General features: G+C 32.7%; 1 protein-coding gene and 1 long non-coding RNA gene across 2 annotated transcripts; one reads left to right on the top strand and one right to left on the bottom strand.

Moving 5' to 3' along the window:
• Positions 1 to 705: 705 nt before the first annotated feature.
• On the top strand, positions 706 to 26,600 carry LOC115978749 (wall-associated receptor kinase-like 8). The gene is made up of 3 exons (XM_031100609.1): positions 706 to 1,698; positions 10,909 to 11,028; positions 25,222 to 26,600. The coding sequence occupies exons 1-3, from the start codon at positions 780 to 782 to the stop codon at positions 26,418 to 26,420; spliced, it is 2,238 nt and encodes a 745-aa protein (XP_030956469.1). The 5' UTR covers positions 706 to 779; the 3' UTR covers positions 26,421 to 26,600.
• Positions 8,507 to 11,777, bottom strand: LOC115978760. Its single transcript, XR_004088861.1, has 2 exons — positions 11,670 to 11,777; positions 8,507 to 8,772 (listed from the first exon to the last, which is right to left on the bottom strand). It is a non-coding gene; the product is annotated as an uncharacterized LOC115978760 (long non-coding RNA).
• Positions 26,601 to 26,956: the final 356 nt, after the last annotated feature.

Genomic DNA, 26,956 nt, shown 5'->3' with positions numbered 1-26,956 from the left:
TAGTGGGTCAGTTTTAACGTGTAGATCTCATAAAAGATGGGATAGAATTCAAAAGTGAGTAGTGTAAATATCAAGGAGTTAGATACAGTAGACGTGTGTGGATGAGAGAAAACAAGAGAGAACAAATTAAAAATAGGAAGAAAGTGAAATATGGTGGGTGAGGAAAAATATAATAATATAAAAAGTTGTAAATAGAGTTGGCTTGGTGGTCTGCTTTAGTCAAATTATGAAGCCACTGTCCAGGCTTACTTCAAATTTGCCTTTGCATTAAAAAAAAAAATAATTAGTATTTTAATTAAAATAATAATATTTTAAGTGAATTAATTAGATTAATCTTAAAATAACAAATTTTATAAATGTATGAAAATATAACTTTTATGTTTTTTTTTTAATATAAAAAGTAATAGGATATGAAATTATATAAATATATATATTATTTTTTTGGAATCCGGAACACCTTGAAACAGTACACTAAAATTAGCTGATACCGAAATATTCCGTTTCACTAGACAAATCGAAACGGGTCCGAAACGGTATTCATAACAATGATTTATATAACTCAATAATGAGTTTCTCAAAAAAAAAATAAAAAAGTTAATAGTATTTCCGGGTTAGAAAAATTAATGTCTGTTTCACGGGCATTTATATAACTATTAAAACCTCCACCGATTACCAAAAAAATGTCATGTTGGTCCTTGTGCCTTGAATTTGTCCACTTAATGTCAGGATTCTAGATATAGGAGTACTTTTCTTGTAAGGCTACATATATTGGTTTATATATGAAGGCCAGCTGGTTTGCTTTGTTGAACTATAGACACCCAGAAATGGCTGTGCAAGTGGTAATGCGAATTACTTTCTTTCTTCTACTGACCACCTATGAGTTAGCAGAAGCTGCAGCACCTATAGCAAAACCCAATTGTTCTGATAGCTGTGGAGATATTTACATTCCATACCCGTTTGGAAAGACTACCGAATGTTACTTGAATAACTGGTTCAAAATTGTTTGCAATGAAACTGGTGGCTCTCTTAAAGCATTCCTACCCAGCATTGGCATGGAGGTCCTGGAAATCAATCTTACTGATCCGTATAATGATAATTATTTTTGGAATGATCCGGGACTCGTTCGACTCAACGTGCCAATTATTTCTTCCAACTGTAAGAATTTGAGTTCCGGAAATATTGGTGGTGTTGATATCTCAGGTAGTCCTTTTTTCTTCTCATCTTATCGGGATAAATTCATTTCGGTTGGTTGCGACAACTTGGCCCTAATGACCAGCATCAATCCTATGGTGGTGGTTGGATGCAATTCGATTTGCGTTGATAAAAGCATTATAAAGGACATCAAACTTAAGAACTGCTTAGGCGTCAACTGCTGCATTACCACAATCCCTTCTGGGAATCAAGTACTTAATGCAAGTTTCAGAAGCATAAAAGAAGAAAATAAAGTCAATGAAGAATGCAAATATGCCTTCCTTGCAGATGATAAATGGTTGAGTTCAGAAGATATCACTTACAATGTGCAGTTTTTGGAATACGTTCCTGTGGTGCTGGAGTGGACAGCATCTGACTTTATTACAGTGGATCCAAACGAGTTGAGAAGACGGAACTCAGAAGAGTATCCTACACTTTACGGGACCAAATATTATTATTGCCTTAAAGGATACCAAGGAAATCCTTATCTTCCCACGGGATGTCAAGGTCAGCTACTGCAATTATCAACAAGCTTTCATTTTCTCGCATATTATTCGTCTAGTTTTCACTACTTTTATTTATTTATGTGTAATTATATGAATGAAAACCATGTAATTTGGGGGAAATTTTTCTTCATTTCATGCTCCTTTGAAAAGTACTTAGCAAATATATTTGTCAAACTCAATTTAGATTTTCTATTATATTTAATGTACGTACTTTAATAACTAAAAATGAAATAATATCATGAAAATGTATATGATATATTTTGTTAAATTTATAAAATATATTTACACAAAATAAAACTCATTGAACAATACAGAGACGGGAAGTTAATATATATTATATTAGATCTAACCTCATAGCTTGAAAATTTGGACAACCCTTTTTTCCCCTTCTTTTAGTTATATAACCCTTGGAAAGTTGCTACATGATATACTTCATTATTTGTTAATTATATTTTTGAAAATTTTTGCGTGGTGTTTTAATTTTCCCAGTATTGCATTTGCTCTTCTTTGACTGCTAGTGGATTGTATTACTTTATTTCTTTAAGAGTTAACTCGCATGAACTATTGGTATTTGGTTGTATTAATGTGGAAAAAAAAAAATTGGCATGTTAAAAATCACATATGACATTAAGCAATAGAAACTCAGTTACAAAGATAAAGTTTGTGCAAAAATACCTAAGGCAAAGTTTAATAATCCTAGAATTTAAAATTTAATAAATACAAACAAAGAAAATGAATTTTTGGCAATCTTTCACTAAAGAACCTATTGAGTATTGCATGAAATACAAATTTGAATAGAAACATAAACCTATAAAAAGATTTCTTATTCATTTTATTAAAAAAAAATGTATATCATGAATATTATAAATTTTATTGAATCTAGAAAGATCAAGTCACATATTGCAAATTTAACAAACAAAAATAACCCATAACTTTAATGAAGAAAATTGAAAAAAAGAAGAAAAAGAAAGGAACAACTTAAGATTATCCCTACTAATTACAATCCCAACTATTCTGGTTTAGGAGGGTATGCATGGTACCGTTGGTGCGGTTATTGAACAAATTTGCCACCCCATCATAGGGGTTAGTTACCCCTTTCACTACCAAAAAAAAAGTTTGTTTTTTTTAGGGTCCAAACCCTTAAAAAAAAAAATTATGAAAAACCCTTTAAAAAATTATTTTGAGGCTCAGCATGACTTTAATGACCTTTGAAACAAATTCCCTCAAAAAAGAAATTTTGACAGCCTACATGTACATGTGCAAGGATTATCAATGGCTGAGATGGATAATAGTTGATTTAGAGGATAGTTGAACCTCCGGAACAAGATACAGGGAACAGGGGATTAAAGGAGGGAAAGAAATAGAAGAGATGAGAAGAATGAGAGTATCATTAGTCAATTGCTTGAATGTCTTCACATACTGCCCTTATATACTGATCTATTACTTCTACTAATACCTGCCAACCACACATTATAACTGCTGCTAACCACACCTCAGTCCTACTAACCCAGCCTTACTAACTATAGTCACTTACAAGCCTCATACAACAGTAAAACATAGCACAGTATAGTAATATTGAATTACAATGTTTATCACAACCACACTACACTACAAAGTAATGATCCTAACAATTCCACCCCCCCCCCCCCTTAAAGCACCTTGCCTACAAGGTGTGGGAACCGAGTCTGCAAGTCATACAATACTTTCGAAGTAGCATCTTCTTTGCTCTCTCCTTGCCACTACACTAACACCTGAGTCACAATCCTGCTCCTTAGCTTGATTGATTTCCTATCCGAAATCAGCACAGGTACAAGAGTAAGCACCATATCAGCATTGACAACAGGTAAAGTGGGTCTTGACACCACTTGATTGCCCAATTTAGCCTTAAGGTTGGATACATGGAACACAGGATGGATCAAGGAACCAAGAGGCAGATCCAGCTTGTAGGAAACTTCCCCAATCTTCTGAAGAACCTTAAATGGCCCATAATACCTTGGAGCAAGCTTACCCAGCTTTTTGTTGTGCACTGAAGTCTGCTTGTAAAGCTGTAATCTGAGGTACACCCAGTCCCCCACAGCAAAGGACCTTTCCACCCTTTTTTAATTAACAAACCACCTCATACGTTCCCGAGCAGCACACAAGTTCATCTTGAGCAAAGAAAGAATCTGCTACCTATCCCTTAACATCAGATCAACTACATCAATCCTTGTAGTACCAGCCACATAGTTTAAAACCCTTGGGGGAGGGTATCCATACAAGTTTCAAAGGGTGTCATCTTAATTTAGGTGTGGAAGTTGGTATTGAACCAGAATTCTGCTAAGGGTAGCCACTACACCCAAGTGCTAGGCCTATCAACTGCAAAGGCCCTTAGGTAGTACTCCAAGCTCTTGTTCACCACCTTAGTTTGGCCATCAGACTGAGGGTGATAAGCTGAGGACATGGCCAGTGAAACACCCTGTAATTTCATCAATTCCTTCCAAAAGTGTGAGGTAAAAACTGGATCTCTATCACTAACAATGGTTGAGGGCATCCCATGCAGCTTAAACACATAATGCAAATAAAGATTAGCAACCTTGGCAGCAATGTAAGGGTGGGAAAGATCCATGAAATGAGTGTATTTGGAGAGTCTATCTACAACTACAAACACTACAAACTTCAAATGGGACTTAGGCAAACCTTCATCAAAGTCCATGCTCACATCCAACCATGGTTTCTCAGGAATGGGCAAGGGTTGCAACAATCCAGCAGGAAAACAAGTTTCATGCTTAAGTTTTTGACAGGTGTCACACTCTTTCACATACTGTTATAGATCTTGCCTTATGCCAGGCCAAATAAAATCCTTTTAAAGCCTGTGCAAGGTCTTTAGGTTTCCAGAGTGACCACCCAAAGGGCTATCATGTACCTACTGCAATACCACAGCCTTCAAATCCTTATTAGAGTCACCCAAATACAATCTATCTTTGTAAAATAGCAGCCTATTACAGAATGTGAACCCTGGGAAACTGTTGGTACTTGACTGTATAGCTTGCAAAATAGCCTTCAGTATTGGATCAGAATCATAGCTGCTCTTGCGCTTAGATAGCCAAGAAGGAGTGGGAAATGAGATAATGCATAAAGTACCTATAGAAGCAATACAAACATCAACACCACGAGAACTACTTGCAGTAAGAACCAAGGCTTCAGACTAAGCTAAATCAGAAGAAGAAACAGCAGCAACATCACACTGCCTCCTAGAAAGGGCATCGGCCACCACATTCTCCTTACCTGCTTATACTCCTCTATGAAAGCCTATTCCAATAGCTTAGAAATCCACTTTTGTTGGGCTGGGGTACCCACCTTTTGTTCCAGCAAATACTTAAGACTATGGTGGTCAGTCATGGTAACAAAAGGCCTCCCTAGTAGGTAAGGTCTCCATTTCTTTATTGCCACCACCAAGGCCAATAACTCCTTCTCATAAGTGGAGAGAAAGAGCTTACTTCCCTTCAAAGCTTAGCTGTGATAAGCAATAGGCCTGTGGTCTTGCATTAAGACAGCAAATCAGGCAAGGCCAGAACTGGAGGGCAAGAAACAGCTGCCTTAAGCCTTTGAAAAGCATTGTCAGCCTCTAAAGTCCAAACAAAAGAGTCTTTCTTCAAAAGAGCAGTCAAAGGGACTGCAATTTGGCCATAACCCTTCACAAACTTCCTATAGTATCAAGTTAATCCAAGAAACCCTCTCAAGGCCTTCACATCTTTAGGGATTGGCCATTGCTGCATAGCTGCAGTCTTCTTAGGGTCAGTTCTAACTCCCTCACTAGAGATAAGGTGTCCAAGGTACTCCACCTCATTAGTAGAAAACATGCACTTGGACTGTTTAGCATAAAGTTGGTGCTTTGCCAATGTTTCCAAAACTGACCTAAGATGACCAATGTGATCCAAAAGAGACTTGTTGTATACTAGGACGTCATCAAAGAACACAAGGACAAACTTCCTCAAAAATGGTCTAAAAATAGCATTCATTAAGGATTGGAAGGTAGAGGGGGCATTGGTCAAGCCAAATGGCATAATCAAGAATTCATAATGCCCCACATGTGTCCTAAAAGCAGTTTTGTGTATATCCTCTTCTTTCATTCTGATTTGATGGTAACCAGACCTCAAATCCAACTTAGAAAACAAACAAGCACCTCCCAATTCATCCAACAACTCATCAATGACAAGAATAGGATATTTTTCTTTAATAGTATCTTGATTTAAAGCTTTATAGTCAATACACATTCTTCATGAACCATCAGTCTTCCTAACCAGAAGAACAGGAGATGCAAATGGGCTACAACATGCCTAATTGAACCTACAGAAAGCAATTCTTTGATTATTTTTTCAATTTCATTTTTTTGGTAAAAGGGGTACCTATATGGTCTTTGGACAATGGCTTGGGCACCCTTCTTGAGCTGAATCTGATGCTCATGTCCCCTAATGGGAGGTAAGCCCACAGGTGTGGCAAATACTGCCTCAAATTCCTTCAGCAAAGCAGCAACCTGTGTAGGAATCTGAGTAGCACCCTCTATAGTCTGAGTGGAATCAGAAATCTGCAAAACCAAACCCCTCTTAATAGGTTCCTTCAAGAAATGAACCCCATCTTGAATGAGATTACCTTTTTCCCCCTTTAAACCATGGAGAAGTACAAACCCTTGGCCATACAAGAAGCACATGGTTAGCAATTTGAAGTCCCATTGGATAACCCTAAGGGTACTCAACCACTGAGTACCTAAGATCAAATCACACCCTCCCATAGGCAAAACATGCAGTTGTGTAAAAAATTGATGTCCTTGCAACACAATAGGAGCATCTTTGCACAACCATGAGTTCTAAGCATCTCACCATTAGCAACCTTTACCTTCAGGATTTGTGTACTGTCCACAGGTATATGCAACTGAGAAGATATTGCAATATCAACAAAGTTGTGGCCTGAATTTATCAATATTATCACAGACTTATGCTGGACTTTACCCCTCACTCACTTTGTACTAGAAGTAGGAGTACCACTTAGAGCATAGAATGTAATACCAACCTCCTCAACACCACTGTATTAACAATCCAAAGAGTTTCCAGATGCATAACTACCAATACTATCATCTAACTTAGTAATGTGCACTCTTGGATTAGCATTAGGCATAAACTCCACACAATCAAGAAGAAATAGCATGGCATTTTTACACTTATGACTAGGACCCCATTTCTAATCACAATTGTAACATAAACCCTTTTTCTTTCTTTCCTCCATTTGAGTAGGAGATATTCTCTTAAAGGGTAACCTATTATTCTTAGCATTTGTCAAAGTTGGCATTTTAGGAGGTGGACCAAGAATGGAGGACTTACTGGTTCCAATTGATTCTTGGAAATCTTTTTACGACTCCAATTGTACTCCTTTTGAATCTTGGACAACCCAAAAGCCTCATTCAGTGACTGAGGATTAAGCATTCATACAGGAAGTCTAATCTCATCCTTCAACCCACTGAGGAAGCAACTCAGTTTTTGTGTAGATGAAAGACCCTTGATCTTGTTTGACAAAACTTCGAATTGGGCCTTATACACTGCCGCAGAAGAGGTCTGTCTCAATCTTGTTAGTGTTTCCATTGGGTCATCATATGCAGTGGTACCAAACCTCACATGCAAAGCTTGAATTAAAGAATCCCAATCATGAAACACCCCTGTTTCCTCACCTTCTTGGAACCAAATAAGGGCCTCACCTTCCATGTGAAATGAAGCTAACATCAACTTTTCTCCAATAGGGGTGTTGTAGTATCTGAAATATTAATTAGCTTTGTAGACCCAACTCTTAGGATCTTTCCCAAAGAATCTTGGAAATTCCAATTTCATGGTGTGAGATACAGGTAATAACGCAGAACCAGAATTAGGATTCATATTCTTACCATTTCTCTAAGACTCGAATCCCTGTGAACCTTGATCAAAAGAACTTAATTTCTGTAACCCCATATTCAACTGTTGGCTCATATCATTTAGAGTTCTTGTGTGAATTTCTTGTACAATTTGCATCTCCTAGAATTCCTTAGTATGGTGATCAATGATGGTTCTAAGCGATGCAATAGCTTCATTGGTTGCTGTTGTAGCACGCATCTCTGTCATGGTTGATCAGGAAAGCCTGCACTGATACCAAATTGCAAGGATTATCAATGGCTGAGGTGGATAATAGCTAATTTAGAGGACAGCTGAACCTTCAGAACAAGATACAGGGAACAGAGGATTAAAGAAGGGAAAGAAATAGAAGAGATAGGGAGAGTGAGATAGCGAAGAATGAGAGTATCATTAGTCAATTACTTGAATGTCCTCAATCATACACGTGCCCTTATATACATGATCTGCTACTTCTACTAATACTTGATCTGTTACTTCTAACTAACTCTCCAACTCACACTACTCTGCTAGCCACACATTATAACTGCTACGAACCACCCCTCAGTCCTATTAACCCAGCCTTACTAACTATAGTCACTTACAAGCCTCATACAACAGTAAAACATACCACAGTATAGTAATATTGAATTACAATATTAATCACAACCACACTACACTACACAGTAATGATCCTAACAACATGACCCTCAAAACAAGTACTTTATCTTTATTGAGGATCACCAACCCTTGAAAAAGTTAAAAATAATTAATTAAGGGTAAAAAGATTTAAAAGTACTACTTTTGATAAAGAAGGTTATTTAAGGGTCTCCTAACCCTCAAAATAAGATTTTTGTTTATAATAATTAAAAAAAAAAAATTAAATCACTGTCATGCACATATACTTTAACGAACCACACAACAACAAAAATATAGATTATACCAAAACACAATATTTTATAGCCGGGTCCAAATCTCTTTCAATGTGTACTACAACCACACATACATCAAAACACCACATATTACAAAGTCCACATATTTGAAAGAGAGAGACATTGATTACAATTCTACAGTTCAGATAGATACTATCTTAAAAAAATCATATTCCAAAACCAAAAACTGCCCGTATCTTATGGAGATCCCACTATCCCCTCTCAGTATTCTCCACCACAATCGGATTCCCATATCTGCAATAAAAAAACCAATCCAAACACTATTAAAAAAAAAAAAAAATACAAACCAAACACAACCCAATCAGCTCACCATTAAAGAAAACAATAAAGGGAAAGGTTTTGCAGCAAGCAGTAATAACTGCATAATGGGTTATGTGGCAGCAAAAATAAAACATGTATCCCAACAATAAAAGTCTCATTCAACAAAGCACGAAAATAAAAATATACCATTTAAACCCTATAAGTAATAAATTAAGTCCCCATCTCTAATAAACTCCAAAATCTCAATCCTTGTTAAACACCTAACACAAACACAATATCATTACAGGTTTTTATTTTTTTTGAGAAATACAAGTTTTTAAGTTGGCCATTGAGGTGGTAGAGAAAATCATTTTTTATTATTACGTTTGACACATCAAAATTTTCAATTCAAGAGATAACAGCAATGACTAAATTAACTCAACATTGAAAGGTTTTGGACCAAATTGACACAATTGAAAGGCTAAGGACCAAATTGACATATGGTGTAAAGTATAAGGACTAACTCTGCAATTTACCCAATTATTTTTCTATAAAAAAATTAATGCCTATGTTTTAATTCAAATTATATCACCCTGATCATTGGAACCATACATTTGGATCCATGGAAATATTTGCAATCATAATAATTTATTTGTTTTAGTGGAATCATAACAATTTGAGAATGGGTATCCACCCATGACCCATGCTATGAAATGTTTAGGAGATTAAATTGTCATTATTACTTCATATTATAGTAGGAAATAAAAAATAATAGCATATTAATTAGGAGATTCAAATGGCAGTGGAAAGAATTTTGATATGTATCATTGTCATATGCTTTCACAACATGAAAATGCCAATAAATAAATTTTATAACTTACCTTTTATTTTATTTTATTTTTGGGCGCATAATGTTTATACTAGGGGACCATTTCTCAAAAAGTAGTTGGCATATTAAATAATTACTATTAGGGTAATTTACACATGCCACTTTTATTTTGTGACACTAACCTTCCTTACGGTTTACTTTATAAATCATTTACCACACTTGTGATTTCTTTATGAGCTATTTTCACTAACTTTTAACGGAATTTGATTATGTAACAAGTGGAAACATCACATAACACACACACATATATATAATTTTTTGTAGCAAAATTTAAAAATAAAATAAAATAAAACCTGTTTTTTTTATATATTTTATATATATATATATATATAATATTTTTATTTTGAAAATCTAATTTATAAATAGATAAAAAAATTTGAAAATTAATAGAAGAGTGGCCTTATTTTTTGGGCAATGTTTTAGTGGAAATTAGAGTTGTATTTTTACCGGATTGTCATTTAATTTTGTCTTTACTTAAATGTAGGGGGGTAGAGGTATTTTGAACCAAAAAAAAAAAGAGAATTCCAAATAAGAGAAGCCTCTTAAATAGTAGTGTATATACACACACACACACACACACACAAAGTCATTAATGTGAATATCAAATGATATTTTTTAAGAAAACTCATATTACATTTGCATATTCATTATATATATTTTTTATCTTTTAAGGATATTTTGAATGAATAAGTTGTTAAAGTTCCACTAATGAATCAAATATTCTTAATAGTTAGATTAACACCAAGTACGACTTCCGCAAATTATGTTATTAGGTAATTACCCCAAATTTGATTTCTTATTACACAAATTTTATGAAGAAGAATAAATTAGTAGATAAAGAATTTAATGTCCTGTTAAGTAACTTTTGTTTTTATATTACCTTTTGAAAGATAATAATAATGTTCTTTCTTTCTCTTTTTACTTTTGTTAAGACTTAAGCTTTGTTATTTTCCCTTTTGTTCACGAGCCATTTACTTTTTATAGGTTCTGAATCTTAAAATATATTGATTAAATAAGGAATTTTTTTTGAATGAATTTCGAAAACATAGAAGAGATAATAGTGTATTCACTACAGGTGTGATAAAAATTTAATATGTTAATAAAGAAATTCCATAAAATAACTTCACCCAAAAATATAAGAAAAAAAAAATACAAATTCTAATTGAGGCAGGGGCATTAATTGTAAACTATCTGTTAGCCGCTAATTCTAATTTGTAAACTAATTTGTTTGTTTCAATCAGATATAAACGAATGCGAAAACAAGACACTCAATAAATGTCCCAACAAGTCAGATTGTGTGAATACACAAGGTAGCTACAATTGCAACAAGCCAAAATCTCCAGTGAAGATGGCCATTATAGGTATGCCAATTTTTTAACTGTTATACGCATGCCTTATACTTAGGGGTGTGAGCAGTTCGGTCGGCTTAGTTTTTTCTCAAATTTATTATCAAAACGATAGGGATCAGTTTTCTCATAATTAGAACCAATGCACACTGTCTGAGGTCGGCTTTTAAACTGATAGCGGTGCGATTTTTTGCAGTCGGTTTGGTCGGTTTGCTTGGTTTGATATATTAAAAAAACTATATCAATACACAACCTGTTTAATATTTCAAACAAAATGTCCAATTGACAAACTTTTCACACATAAACCGGTTTACATATTAATACAAAAACATGTTCACACATTAATACATAAACCTGTTCACACATAAACCTATTTACACATCAATACATCAACCTTTACAATGAATTTATTGTATAACAATTAAACAAAAGCCAATGCCTAATAGCCTAATAGATAGTACGGTAGTACCACAGGTCCATGGTAGTTCTACTCTACAGCGTCTACTTACTCAAAATCCCCAAGTCAAAAAACATAAAAATAAAAATACAAAAATGCTGAAAATATTTGAAACAAACTGGATTAGCGGACCTAGAGAATAGAGAGAGAATACAGAGAGACAAAATGGATTAGTGGAGTATGAAACATCGAAACTTACCGGCGGTATTGTGGCGGACTGGTAGGAGAGTGAGCACTGCTATACTGAGCAGCTTCAGTGCTACAGCAACTGAGAGGCGAGAGAGAGAGATTTTGGAGATCAAAAGTTGGAAAAGAAGTATTTATATGGTTCCTCAATTTTTATAACCCTAGCCTTCCAGTTCCATGACGTCTTTTTTTTTTTTTTTAACAGCCTGGTGAACGGCGTTGTTTCGTTACTTTCAGGTGTAAAAACTTAATTTAAATATATTAAAATATTAAAGAATATATATATATATATATATATATATATAAAATAGATCGGTTCGGTGAGGATTTGGTTTTTGGAAATCAATTCCGATTGCATCACCGCACCGGTATTGGAAAGATCCACGACCTCCACTCGTCGGCCTCAGCTTCTGCTGTTGGCCCCAGGTGCGGTGCGGTTTCTCAACTCCAGTCAGCCCCAGTGGTTGCAGCGGTTATTTGCACACCCCTACTTATACTGATTTAACTAAACAGTAACTTGTGTAATGCATGAAAAATTTTTAATATAAATTTTTTTTTCACTTTATAATACTAAATATGAAATTTGACAATCATAATAGTTACTAATAGACATTTATTATTATTGTATTTATTATATATAGAACTATATATTCTATACCTGGCAGTGAGAACTATATATTCTACCATTAAAATAAAATATAATGTGTCGTGATTCAAATTATGGGTTTAAATTAATATAGAAACAAATTTATATTCAATTAAAAAATATTATAATGATGTGTAAAGTTGTGCAATCTCAAAAGTTTATTTGGCAAAATATATGAGGTGAACCATAAGTCAAATGTTTTCAATATTATAAATATTAGTTGTTAATCTATGTAATGAATGATAATTTATATAGTATGATATAATTTTTTTATCTTAAGTATTAAAGTCGAAAATTATAGTAGATCTTAATAAGAATTTTTATTTTTTATTTTTTTATTTTATATGATTGTGTTTGTATACAGAACTATATATTCTAGGAATTAGATAGAATTAATTTTTGTAAGGGCCTTTTATGCTTTTGGACTCAGGCATTCTGTAGTAGGTAGGAGAGTTGGGCCTGACTTGTTATCTCCGTAGGATCTGCTCAGAGCTAGTTCGTACACAAGAAAAGACACCCCAAAAAAAACAAGAAGACACCCCATTCTTATTTCTTGAAGAGGGTCATCTCCCCATGACTAAATATTTCACATTGCCCATGGGCCAATGTTTTCTATTCCTTGTTCTTTATAGGTATTTTTTTTCTCTTTAGGCCCCTGCTTGTGCCAGGCTTATTCACTTTCTGGGCCTTAGGGGTATGACCCTATTGTTTTGCTTCTATTCTCTAATCTCTCCCTCATTTTTCTTGGTTAGGTTTAGGCCTTTATGTCCATATTATCAAAAACGGGTATCAACAATTTTAAATTTATTTTCTTATAAAATTATATATTCTAGCATTTATAGAAAATATGATGTGCCAAAATTCTAATGGATGGTTTAAATATATAATAGAATTCAAAATCAATTAAAAAGTATATATTAAAATAATTATGTGTAAAATTGTGAGGTTTCAATAGTCTATATGACCCAATATCATGAGGTTTATCAAAAGTTAAATGCCTTTAGTGTGTGTGTGTGTGTGTGTTTTTTTTTTATTTGATAGCTACAACAGGAAATGTGAGATTTGAACTTTGGATGTCTTGAAAACACAAAACAATGTCAACCAATTGAGTTAGAAGGCACTCGGCATAAATTATAATTATAAATTTGAAAAAAATAAATAAAGTGAAAATAAAAACAAGATCATAGTTACGTGATAGAGAGGCGCTATACCATAAATCCTTGACAAGAGGGACTATACACAAATTTTCATCCATTATTGTAACTAGCTTGTAACCCCATACATATGTATGGATACGCTTAAAAATATACAATAAGATGTATATTGATAGTCATTTTTATATTTTGTTAACTCTTTAAAAAATTTTGTAAGGATATTATTAGATATAAAATGTAAATTGTCCTTTTTTTTTTTTTTAATGATTGTGAAACACTTTTTTTTTTTTTTTTTTTACGATTCATTTATTTTAGATTATTTGGTTTTTGTACTTAATAATAACTCACTTGGATTAATATTTATGATGTGGTCCTACATTTGATTCTAAAATTAAAAAATAAAACTCTTTAAGAATAAATAATTTAGGACACATGGCACAAAATTGGAACTCTAATTTGGAATTCTAATTTGAGTTTCTCTCAGATTTACCTATTATTATTATTATTATTATTTATATAGATTCTATGGTGATATATAATTCTAACATCCATTCATTAGCATAGAATTTTTTTAGTTAAATTTTTGTATGGATTTGAATTTTTGTTTTTACTTGGCAAATAGAATTGTACTTTTAGTTTATTGGTTTTACTCAGCTCAATGGATCATGGAAGGGAATGAGTTGGCCACTTGGGTATCCTACCATTATGAGCTAAAAAAAAAAAAAAAAAAAACTGTATTTTATGCCCTTTTAGGTTGTGTTTTAGCATTAGCTGAAAAATGCAGTTTTTTTTTTTACTATTTAGTTTATTTTTACTACTATTCAACTTATTTTTTCTATTATTTATGGTTCTTATTGTACTTTTTGGTACTATTCATATACCCCACTATACTATTTTAGTTAGCTTTTAACTTCCTTTTTTTTTTTTTTTTGAGAAATAAACACACACACACACACACATAATGGAGAGGGAAAGAGGTTCTAACACAAAAACACACCACAACTATACTCAAAAGTTATAGTAAACTTAGATTGTACTTTTTGGTACTATTCATATGCCCCACTATACTATTTTAGTTAGCTTTTAACTTCCTTTTTTTGTTTTGAGAAATAAACACACACACACACACAATGGAGAGGGAAACGGGTTCTAACACAAAAACACACCACAACTCCACTCAAAAGTTATAGTAAACCTAGCTTTTAGCTTTATCTACCTTACTTTCACCAAAAAATATTTAGTTTCACCTAAAATCAGCTGTTCCTAAACTAAATTTATGTACATTTAGAAGATGAAGAAGTACTTTAAGTTTTGTTCTTTTCGCAATAAATCACTAAAAGATAAAACATGCATTTTATAATTTGATAGTTTCAGACTTTTAGCAGAATTGCATTACTCATCACTCTTACATGCCTTTTTATTTTATTTTATTTTATTTACTTAAAAATGTACTAAATCATAATATGATTGTCTGTTATTTAATACTAGTGTGTAACTCAAGCATTTACATGTATATATATATATATATATATATATATATTAATAGCAAAACCTGAGAGAAAATTCAATTAAATTTTAAATTAGAGTCTAATTTTGTGCCATTTGTCTCATTTAATTTTTAAATTTGTGTGTCAATAGAAGTTCAATTTTTTAATTTTAATTGAATTTCAATTTTATTTTGTGTGTCTCAATTTTAATTTTTAATTTTTAATTGAAGTTCAATTTTTCGTTATGTGTCTTAACTAATTTTTTTAATTTTTGTGGCAAGTGAATTATTGGGTACAAAAACCGAAGAGTCTAGATCCAATTAGATTCTTAATCATATATATATATATATATATATTAATAGGTAAAACTAAAAAAAAAGTTAAATTAAAATTTGAAATTAAAATCCAATTTTGCGCCATATGTTTAAATTTATGTGGGGACCATATCATAATTATCTACTTAAGTTTGTGCCATGTGTCCACTTAATTTTTTTTTAATCTTTGTGCTAAGTGAGTTAATGAGTGCAAAATACTAAGAATCTAAATTAATGAGCTATAAAATAAATAATAAAAAAAAACCAATCTCATATACTCAATAAAAATTACAACATAACAAAGATCACCACACATTCTTTCTTATTAAAAATTAGAAAAAAAGAATATGATCATAAGGAGTATTAAATTTAGATAAGAATTTTAATATGTGACTAATTACGTTTGCCATTTAAAAAAAATTTGACTAATTATTTATATTTTTATGGAATCCAATTTTGTGTCATGTGTCTAAATTTATATGAGGATCACATCATAATCATCCAGTTAAGTTTGTGCCATGTGTCCACTTAAATTTTTTAATCTTTGAGCCGAGTAAGTTAATGAGTACAAAATACTAAGAATCTAATACTAATGAACTGTAATTAAAAAAAATAATAAAAAATAAAAATAAAAACCAATCACATATACTCAATAAAAATCACCACATAACAAAGATCACCATACGTTCTATCTTATTAAAAATTAGAAAAAAAAAATTATCCTATGTAGTGTTAAATTTAGATAAGAATTTTAATATGTGACTAATTACATTTACTTTTTTTAAAAAAAAATTGACTAATTATTTATATTTTTTATGACAAAAATTGTGTTTAATTTTAAATGTATCCATACTTATGCATGTGTTACATGCTATTTGTTTTTTGTTTTTTTTTTTTTTTAAAATTAACTAATTGTTTATATTTATAATAAAAATTATTTTTAATTTTAAATGCACCCATGCGTTTGCATGGATTACATACTAGTCTATATATCTATATATATATAATAATAGGTAAAGCAGAGAGAAAATTTAATTAAATTTCAAATTGGAATTCAATTAGAGTCTAATTTTGCACCATGTGTCTCATCTAATCTAAATTTTAGAATTTTGTGCCAAGTAAGTTAATTTAGTATAAAAATTGAATTTCAATTACAGTTTAATTTTGTGCAACGTGTCCCATCTAATTTAAATTTTTAAATTTTTGTGCCAAATTAGTTAATTTAGTGTAGAAAACAAGGAGTCCAATATAATAAACCATAAAAAACATAATCATATAACTAAAAAAATTCAAAATTATAAGTAATCTATATATATATATATATTAATAGGTAAACCTTAGAAAAAATTGAATTAGAATTTGAAATTATAATCCAATTTTGTGCCATGTGTCTAAATTTATGTGGGAACTACACCATAATTATCCACCCAAGCTTGTGCCATGTGTCTACTTAAGTTTTTTAATCTTTTGTGTCAATGTGAGTTAATGAGCAAAATACTAAGAATCTAATATCAATGAACAAAATCCAATTAAATTTCCAATTGGAATTCAATTAGAGCCTAATTTTGCGCCGTGTGTCTCATCTAATCCAAATTTTAGAATTTTGTGCCGAGTTAATTTAGTGTAAAAATTGAATGAGAAATGCTAACGAATGCCCTTAGGGCATTGGTTAATAATCTATTTAAAGAAAGTTTTTATAGGAAAAGAAAAAAAAGTAATTAATGTTTTGACATCTTTTTTCATTTCCCATATGAAAGCTCAAAATGTGTGAAAATACAAGAGCTTGTTTAGACCCCCAATTCAAATTACGGCTTGGTTGATTTTACACTAACTTAATACTAAGTGTGGAATAGTGTAAACACAAGCAAGTAAACATGAGAGCTACTCTAATCCATATTTAAAGCAACACAGCAGTAAAATGAAATGAACAAGAGTAGGGAAAAGAGATGCGAACATAGATAACACCAAGATGTGTTATCGAAGAGGAAACTAAAGACCTCGGCGAAAAACCTCTTCGCCGCCCTCCAAGCGGTAATCGATCCACTAGACAATCAGTTGAGATACATGGGTAAGCAAGAGACCCTCCAAGCCTAATCTACCCTCTGTACCTAAGCCCTCTAAACTCCTACTCCAACAAGGCTTTTCGGAACCGTGTCTTGTCTAGCTCTCCAGATCCCGCAACAAGTTCCATGTTGCATCTACCATCCTTGGCTTCTTCCAATGTTTCCCAGTAGAACCAAAACCTCATTGGACACTCTCAAAAGGTGTGGTAAGTGTTTGGGCTATTGACCTCTCCATGGTATGGAAATGGAGAGGTAGGAGATGAGAAAATTCCACAAACAAATGTGTAGAGAATTGTTGGTATAATAATTTCTAACTCTCAAGTGTTTTAGCTAAGGTTTTCTCTCTAAAACTCTCTGTTACATTTGTGGGTAATATGGATATACATAATGAGGGTACAGAAAGTGTGTATCAGGCAATACAGACTGGCAAAATAGAGTGTCTCGCGGGAAGGCCTTACCCACGAGATACTCGCGAGACACAACTATCTCCATCTATATAGACTCTTCGCATTTCAGTCATGTGCAAGGCACATGACTCTTTTCGCGGGATGCTTAGTCACGAGATACTCGCGAAAACCTTCCTTGCTTTAATAGCTTGAGTCTTCACACTCTCTCTCACTATCACACAACCCTTACAATAAATTCCCATAACAGATACAGGGTACAAAAGATTGAATAAAATTACAATCAAATTTTGCACGGAATAAAAGCCAACAAAATACATATTTGTAAATCACAACTTTACAATTTCTCCCTTTGGCTATTTCGTGACAAAACCCCTAAAACAGACTCTAGACTTAAACGTGAGTTTGGGAACAATGACAAAACTCACTCACACCTAATCTAGAAACTGTGAAGCACTTGCAGTTTATACCTATAACCTGAAACACTTGCACACAAACAAATCTTTCATTAAGCTTATGACAAATTGAACACAAGGTATGAACAAGAGCAAGTATAGTGCGATCAAGTATGTAAACAATAGATATCATGCAAACAAACACTTGATCAAACAAGGGCAATCATTAAAGAATGACTCCAATGAACATATAACAAGTAAATGTTCATCCGGACATGTACAACGAAGCAATCACTTATGATTATTTGCATGTCCAATCACACAACCAATACAACATACACGAAGTATATGCATCTAGGAACAATCCTACTAAGGGCACAAGTGTGAAGTACTCAAGAAATTATAGCAATATCTAAAAGTACACCAAGAATGCTACACAAGCATTAAGAAAGTCACAAAGACAATATATTAAATAGCTAAGCATAATCATGAACTATGAGCAAAGCAAACATAGTTAATGTAGCACAAATCTCTTTCTCTCTTTCTCCCCCATCATATCACTCCTCCTATCATGAATCTTAGGAGCTGTGATGAACTTGGAACATATATATTTGTAACCTGAAACACTTGCACAAAACACATTAGACCCTCAAGATAAAGCAAGTAATAAAAGGACAAGTATAATATAACAAGTAAATTACGATCAAGTAAACATGATGTGAAACATAAGAGCAACTTGATCATACACCAAAACAGTCATATAGAAATGACTACAATGACCACATAGCAAAGCAAATGATCATCCGAAGAAGCATAAGGATGTATGCATGTTCAACACATAAACACGATGCGATGAGAGCAATAAAGCATAGAACACAAAGCACCATAAAATACTGAGAAAACAAGTATAAGGTAAAGCAAGGTTTTCTCATAAAAGAAATTTTCTCATAAAAGAATGTCTTCTCCCCCTTGATATATGCATCTCCCCTATGGATTTCTCCCCCTACGAATGTGCATGAGGTAGAATTTATCCCTTTAAGAATGTGCATATGAGTCATAAAATCTTCTCCCCCTTTTTGTCACAAATAGACAAATGAATCAAGAGGAAGGAGGGAAAGAAAAGAAGATACAAACAAGGGTGAAAGATGATGCATGAGGGGTGCAAGATGAATGAGAAAATGAAGGTTAAACAAAAGACAAAAACATCTTAAAAAAATGTTATAAAGCATAAAGAGCATGACATGCTAAGGATGATGGAACATGATGTAAACCTAGGCATGATATAGACACAAGAATATGTTAAGTGCTAAAAGGTCTAAAAAGACTTAACTAGCATGAGAGAAGTGCAAAACATGTCAAGTGTTAGAGTGTGTGTAGCAAGGTACATCTAGTGTGTATGTGAGATGCATGACCAATGCATGAATAAGCACTCACGGGGCAAAGTGCATAAAACACACCACCAATGATCAAAACATGATAAACTGAATAATTATGGTGATCCCCAAAGTTTGGTACTCATCAGAGACCAAATCAACAACAAAATTCCATTTGGGCATTTTATCGAACATTTAGAGTGCACACACTACATATATATGTTAAACAATGCATAAACATATGAAAATCTTGCCTAAATACATGTTATTTTTTCCACAAGAGGCCAACATTCAAAGTAAGTCATCATTTAAAACAACGCCCAATCAAAAAGATTGACAAAAAATAAGTTTTCCAACTCCCAATTGAGAAAATCCCAACTATGAACAAAAAACCCCCAAAAACATAATCTAAGAATCAAAATCAATGAAAAGAGTTAAAAATTACCTTAGAGATGTTAATGGAATGAAAAACACTTGAATTTATTTGGGTTTTGATGTAGAAACATTAAAGCAGGGGTTTGAGAGAAGATGAGAGGCGTTTAAAACAAATGTCCCACAAAATAACCTTTAAAAAGCTGATCTAGAAATTTTCGCTTGTATCTCGCTGGTTAGCTTCCCGCGAAAATTTCGCTAGTATCTCGCTGGTAAGCCTTACTCACGAAACAGCCGTGAAACAGTAGCGAAACTCTCTGTGTAAAGTTGAAAAACTTGAGAATTGGACCTTTTAACTCCTAGCTGAGCTTACATGTGAAATGGGTAACAAAAACACCTGTAATTTTTTTTTTTTTTTACACAAAAACAATTTGAAAAACATTGAAAAACATGGGTGATACAAATCACTTCCAAAAGCAAACAAAAAGAACACAAATATTTTTGGTTTGATCCACATATGGTTGAGCACACACACATCACATTTGAACATGTACAACCACACAAATGAAATAGGCATTCATTGAACATTAAACTTGTGTGCTCTGTGTGTGGATCAAGTGTGGAATAGTCCTTAGACTAGAGTGAACCTTCAATAATCAATTCAATCAAGTCATACACAACTGATACGAAATCAAGTAGTCTATCTGAATTATAGAAATGGGCATATATGACCTCCCACAAAAATGATTACAAAATCTTTGAAACTTTTCATTTGGCTTCTTTACAAATCATAACATTTGATCATTTTTTAAACAATACATCTCTTTTTGAGATTGGTTCTTGAAATTTTTTATATTTCAACTTTTAGATTTAGTCTTTAGCTTTTTGAGCGCCATACATTTTAATACAAAAGTCGAATTCCCTTTTTTCTAGTCAAATACTAGTATGTGCGACAGGCTTTTGCAGCTTATTATCTCTTTTCATTTGGAGATTTACATTTGGTGAGCTTTATAGCAAAAACATAAAAAATAAAGTGGGAAGAGATATAGGCACAAGTCTATGCAAGTATTAAGACCATCAAGACTATTGACCAATCATTCATGACAAGCTTAAAGATCTATTTACAACAATCACACATAGTTTTCAAGATTTCTCCCACAAAGATATATGTGCATACATAACAAGCTAAGTTCGTAAATGCACTACGCCATTAGTACAAAGGTACTAGGCCAAACTCACATGTGATATGTGCTCAAAACTTATACGATCAAACTTTTTGAATTTTTCACTTTTTATGTGGTTTTGGATTTTTACACACACAAAATAAAGACATAAAAGTAAGATAAAAAACAAAAACAGAACAATGCATATAAAGAGATGCAAAATGTACAAATGCATGACAATGAAGCATCTAATGCATGAAGGGTCCTACAAAGATCGAAAGAATTAGATCAAGGACCAAATGAGCAAAAGCTCAACCATAGGAACCCTTCCTCATCCAAAAGGAATGATTGTTTGGAATGAGTGTCTCATGAGAAGTGAGATGAGGGTTGGAAGAGTGTGAACTGGAGATGCACATAGATAAGAAGGTAAGAACATCAAAAACTTTTTCCAACAACTTACCATTTTCCCCTAAAATCGGTTTTGCTTTCATAGCACACCTTCCAAACAACTCAAGTTTCTCTTTTCTTTTGATTCTTTTAAGAGCTTGAAACTTAGAGCAATGTGGTCTAAGATGACCAAAGGCACCACAATGGTGACAAACAATGGGTTTAGGTCCACTGGGCCTTTTAGGAGGGGATCTAGCAACATGAGTTTTTTCTCTCTTTAACTTAGGGCATTGAGGTCTTATATAACCGATCACACCACAATGGTGGCAATTAGGAACAAACTTAGATCCACTCAATTCCTTAGGATGGGACCTAAATAGAGGCTTAGGCTTAAGAGTCTTTCTCTCCACCTTTTGGTTTCTTTTGTGTGGAGGAATATACACCGATTTATTCTTTGAGGTAGAACACGCAATAGGCACAAAATCAAATACCACAACATGATTGCAACAAATATTATCATCTTTTTTAATAGAAGGTTTAGCAATCAAACACTTGGCATGCATCTTAAGAGATTCATTTTCACATTTTAGCTCATCAACAAGTTTGTTAGACAAAACAAGTTTAATTAGCATCCAAGTCCATATTCAAACACTCAAACTCTTTCAGTTTTTCATTAGAATTTTCAGCAAGATTCTTATATTTCTCAACCAATTTGTTAGATTCATTGAGCTTAGAAATCAAATCATCATTTTAACAAAATAACTTGCTCAAATATTTATGAAACTTCTTAGCCTTTTTCTTGAAGAGTTTGATGTTAGGAATATCAATAACACCCAAAGATTCATGTAACATGGCATCACAATCATGAGGATAAACACTCATATAGGCATTTTCACAAACACATGGCATGTTACAATCAACAACATCCATAGAAGCATACAAAGCATTATCTATGGCAAAACACACAAGGGGTCAAGGATCACACTTAGGTAATGAAACCAAATCAAGTGTACCCACTCTGATACCAATTGAAAGCTCGAAATGTGTGAAAACACAAGAGCTTGTTTAGACCCCCAATTCAAATTACGGTTTGGTTGATTTTACACTAACTTAATACTAAGTGCGGAACAGTGTAAACACAAGCAAGTAAACACGAGAGCTACACTAATCCATATTTAAAGCAACACAGCAATAAAATGAAATGAAAAAGAGAAGGGAAAACAGATGCAAACACAGATAACACCGAGATGTGTTATCGAAGAGGAAACTAAAGACCTCGGCGAAAAACCTCTCCGCCACCCTCCAAGCGATAATCGATCCACTAGACAATAAGTTGGGATACATGGGTAAGCAAGAGACCCTCTAAGCCTAATCTACCCTCTGTACCTAAGCCCTCCAAGCTCCTACTCCAATAAGGCTTCTCAGAACCGTGTCTTGTCTAACTCTCCGGATCCCGCAACAAGCTCCATGTTGCATCTGCCATCTTTGGCTTCTTCCAATGTTTCCCAGTAGCACCAAAACCTCACTGGACACTCTCAAAAGGTGTGGTAAGTATTTGTGCTATTGACCTCTCCATGGTATGGAAATGGAGAGGTAGGAGATGAGGAAATTCCACAAACAAATGTGTAGAGAATTGTTGGTGTAATAATTTCTAACTCTTAAGTGTTTTAGCTAGGGTTTTCTCTCTGAAGCTCTCTGTTACATTTATGGGTAATATGGGTATATATAATGAGGGTACAGAAAGTGTGTATCAGGCAGTACAGACTGGCAGAATAGAATGTCTCGCAGGTGTCTCGCGGGAAGGCCTTTCCCGCGAGATACTTTCAAGACACAGCTGTCTCCATCTATACAGACTCTTCGCATTCCAGTCATGTGCAAGGCACATGCATCTTTTCGCAGGATGCTTAGTCACGAGATACCCGCGAAAACCTTCCTTGCTTCAATAGCTTGAGTCTTTACACTCTCTCTCACTATCACACAACCCTTACAATAAATTCTCACAACAGATACAGGGTACAAAAGATTGAATAAAATTACAATCAAATTTGGCACGAAATAAAAGCCAACAAAATACATATTTGTAAACCACAACTTTACACCATAAAAGTTGTGTCAAAACTTTCCTATAATGGATTGTTAAGCAATACCCTAAGCGCACTCGTTAACATGACCCAAATTGAATTTCAATTAGAGTTTAATTTTGCGTCACGTGTCCCATCTAATTTAAAATTTAAATTTTTTAAATTTTGTGCCAAATTAGTTAATTTAGTGTAGAAAACTAGAAGTCCAATATAATAAACCACAAAAAAAATTCAAATTTGTAAGTCATCTATATATATATTAATAGGTAAACCTTAGAAAAAATTGAATTAGAATTTGAAATTGTAATCCAATTTTGCGTCATGTGTCTAAATTTATGTGAGAACTACACCATAATTATCCACTTAATCTTCCGCCACGTGTCTACTTAAGTTTTTTAATCTTTTTGTCAAGTGAGTTGATGAGTGCAAAATACTAAGAATCTAATGTTAATGAACTGTATACTCAATAAAAATCACAACATGTTTCTCAAAAAGTCACCACATAACAAAAATCACCACACGATCTATTTTATTAAAAAATAGGAAAAAAAATGATCATAAGTAGTATTAAATTTAGGTAAGAATTTTAATATGTGACTAATTATGTTTACTTTAAAAAAATAATTTGACTAATTATCTATATTTTATGATAAAAATTGTGTTTAATTTTGTATATATCTATATGTATGCATGAATGCATGTGTTACATGCTTTAAAAAAAATTAATTTGACTAATTATTTATATTTTTATAATAAAATTTTTGTTTAATTTTAAATGCACCCATGCGTTTGCATGGAGTTACATGCTAGTTTATATAAAATGAGAAACCATTACTTATTTTAGAAATTCATGGCTTAAAAAATGTGTAAGTTAAATATAATGGTTTAGAATCTAATATGTAATGGTTTCTCATTTTATATAAATATATGATTTAGAATCTAATTGGATTTAAACTCTTTAGTTTTTACATCCAATAATTTACTTTCTACAAAAATTTAAAAATTAGATAAGACACATGGCGAAAAATTGAACTCAAATTAAAATTCAATTTAGAATTTAGTTGAATTTAGACTCTTTGATTTTTGCACCTAACAATTTACTTGACACACAAATTTAAAAATTAAATAAGACACGTGGCATAAAATTAGACTCTAATTAAAAGTTTAATTAGATTTTCTCTCAACTTTGACTATATATATAAATAATATATATATATATATATATCTTTCTCTTGAAAAGACAATTTCTTTCTATAAAGTTGCATAATTCTTCATTTAATTTAGGTTTTTGAATCTATTATAATATATATTTTTATAGTAAGGTAGGCCTGCCAGGTACATGTTGCAAAGTTAGCTGGAGCCATGATACGGGGAAATTTTTGTTGCACCCATAAAGCCCTTAAAACGCAATAGACTTGCATGAAAAATCAAGAACCTAACAAGAAATTTTATGTATAAAAAATATTTCCATAAAACAAAACAATAAATTTTATTCTTCCTAAGAAATTAATTAGCAGTTAACACCAATTTATATTCTAGGATATTATGAGAAAATATTTATGTAAAAAAAGAAAAAAAAATAGTAACTTCTTTTTAAAACGCGTGAGAAAGATATTTCCAATTCATTGTACTTTTCTTCAAATCTATTTTACACTTATTCACAATTTTACATAATCCGAATTTAGGTTGATGTGATATTTCTATTTAATTTTCTTGATTTGTGCAGTTATTTGTTCAAGCCTTGGGGCATTGTTTCTATTCACTATTACATGTTGCTTGTACAAAATCATAAAGAAAAGAAACAAAATCAAGCTCAAGAAAAAATTCTTCAAAAGGAATGGTGGTTTATTATTACAACAACAGTTATCTTCAAATGACAACAATGTTCAAAAGACAAAATTATTCAATTCAAAGGAGTTAGAAAATGCGACTGATCATTTTAACAAAAATAGAATTCTTGGTAAAGGTGGGCAAGGTACAGTTTATAAAGGAATGTTAGTTGATGGAAGATTTGTGGCAATTAAAAAGTGCAACACGGTGGGTGAGGGGAATCTTGAAAAATTCATTAATGAGATTATCATTCTTTCCCAAATCAACCATAGAAATTTGGTCAAACTACTTGGGTGTTGTTTAGAGACAGAAGTTCCTTTGTTAGTTTATGAATTCATTCCCAATGGGACACTTTTTCAGTACATTCATGAAGAGAATGAAGATTTTCCATTGCTAACATGGGATATGCGCTTTAGGATTGCCAAAGAAGTTGCAGGATCTCTTTCTTACTTACACTCAGCAGCTTCACTTCCCATTTACCATCGAGATATAAAATCTTCAAATATACTCCTCGATGACAAATATGAAGCAAAAGTAGTAGACTTTGGAACTTCAAGATCAGTGGCCATTGACCAAACTCATGTAACCGCAATGGTATATGGTACTTTTGGGTACTTGGATCCGGAATACTTTCAAACAGGTCAATTTACAGAAAAAAGTGATGTTTATAGTTTTGGAGTAGTCCTTATTGAGCTCTTAATGGGAGAAAAACCAGTTTCTTCAACAAGATCACAAGAAGATCGAATTTTATCTACATACTTCATTCGTTCAATAAAAGAGAACCGTCTTTTTGATATACTTGATACTCAAGTAAGGAAGGACGGCAATAAACATGAAGTCATGGCAATTGCTAATCTTGCAAAAAGATGTTTGCACTTGAATGGAAAGAAACGACCTACAATGACAGAGATTGTGATGGAGTTGGAGGGAGTTCAAAAAGTTTACTATGATCAACCAAATTTTGAAGAATTTGATGGTGTTAGAAATGAAGAAATGGGGCCTTGGAATGACATTCCTATTTTATCAAGATCGAGTTTAGAAATAGGTGAACCTTCATCATCATTTGTCCTTCCACTTTTATCTCACTTTGATTAATAAATTATCTGTTTTGGTACTTTCTTTTCCTTGTTGTAAACTATTATAACTTCTTTTAGGCATATGCACAATATACTAGTCAATGTATAGGTTCATTTTGAAATATTGTGTAAGAAATTATGTTTATGAGCCATATTTGGGGAATTAGGTTCAATTATAAGAAGAAATAGAACATGTAGTTTAGACCCTAGTTGTGTATTATGCATCAGATTAATTAATTGTATACCAATATGCACCATATCATAAAGCAATAGATGCACAATATGGAGATGAAGTAGAAAACTGATGGATCTTGATTTTAAAGGGGGAAAAATGGTTTTAGATTAAAATTCTTTTTGAGAAACCCATGACTTATAAGAATTAATGTTGAGATAAACTAAAAATCTCAATGTTTCCCATGTTATGATCGGAGGTCCTAGCCATCCTTAAGATCCCATCATTCTGTTGTGAATAATGTGGTTATTTGATTGATGAGGTTTGAACCAAGTGATTACATAGAGGAGAACCTCCTCAATGATTTCATTAATCGAAGGCTT

Source organism: Quercus lobata, chromosome 1, assembly GCF_001633185.2.
Source record: "Quercus lobata isolate SW786 chromosome 1, ValleyOak3.0 Primary Assembly, whole genome shotgun sequence".
Lineage (NCBI taxonomy): Eukaryota > Viridiplantae > Streptophyta > Magnoliopsida > Fagales > Fagaceae > Quercus > Quercus lobata.
The sequence above is the reverse complement of the archived record's forward strand: the minus strand, read 5'-3'. Positions and strand labels throughout refer to the sequence as shown.

Excerpts from the sequence above, each read along its gene's own strand:
- LOC115978749 (XM_031100609.1), top strand. The coding sequence starts at position 780 with ATGAAGGCCAGCTGGTTTGCTTTGTTGAACTATAGACACCCAGAAATG. Across the intron at positions 1,699-10,908 it reads TCTTCCCACGGGATGTCAAG|ATATAAACGAATGCGAAAAC; the intron begins GTCAGCTACTGC and ends TGTTTCAATCAG. Across the intron at positions 11,029-25,221 it reads AGTGAAGATGGCCATTATAG|TTATTTGTTCAAGCCTTGGG; the intron begins GTATGCCAATTT and ends TGATTTGTGCAG.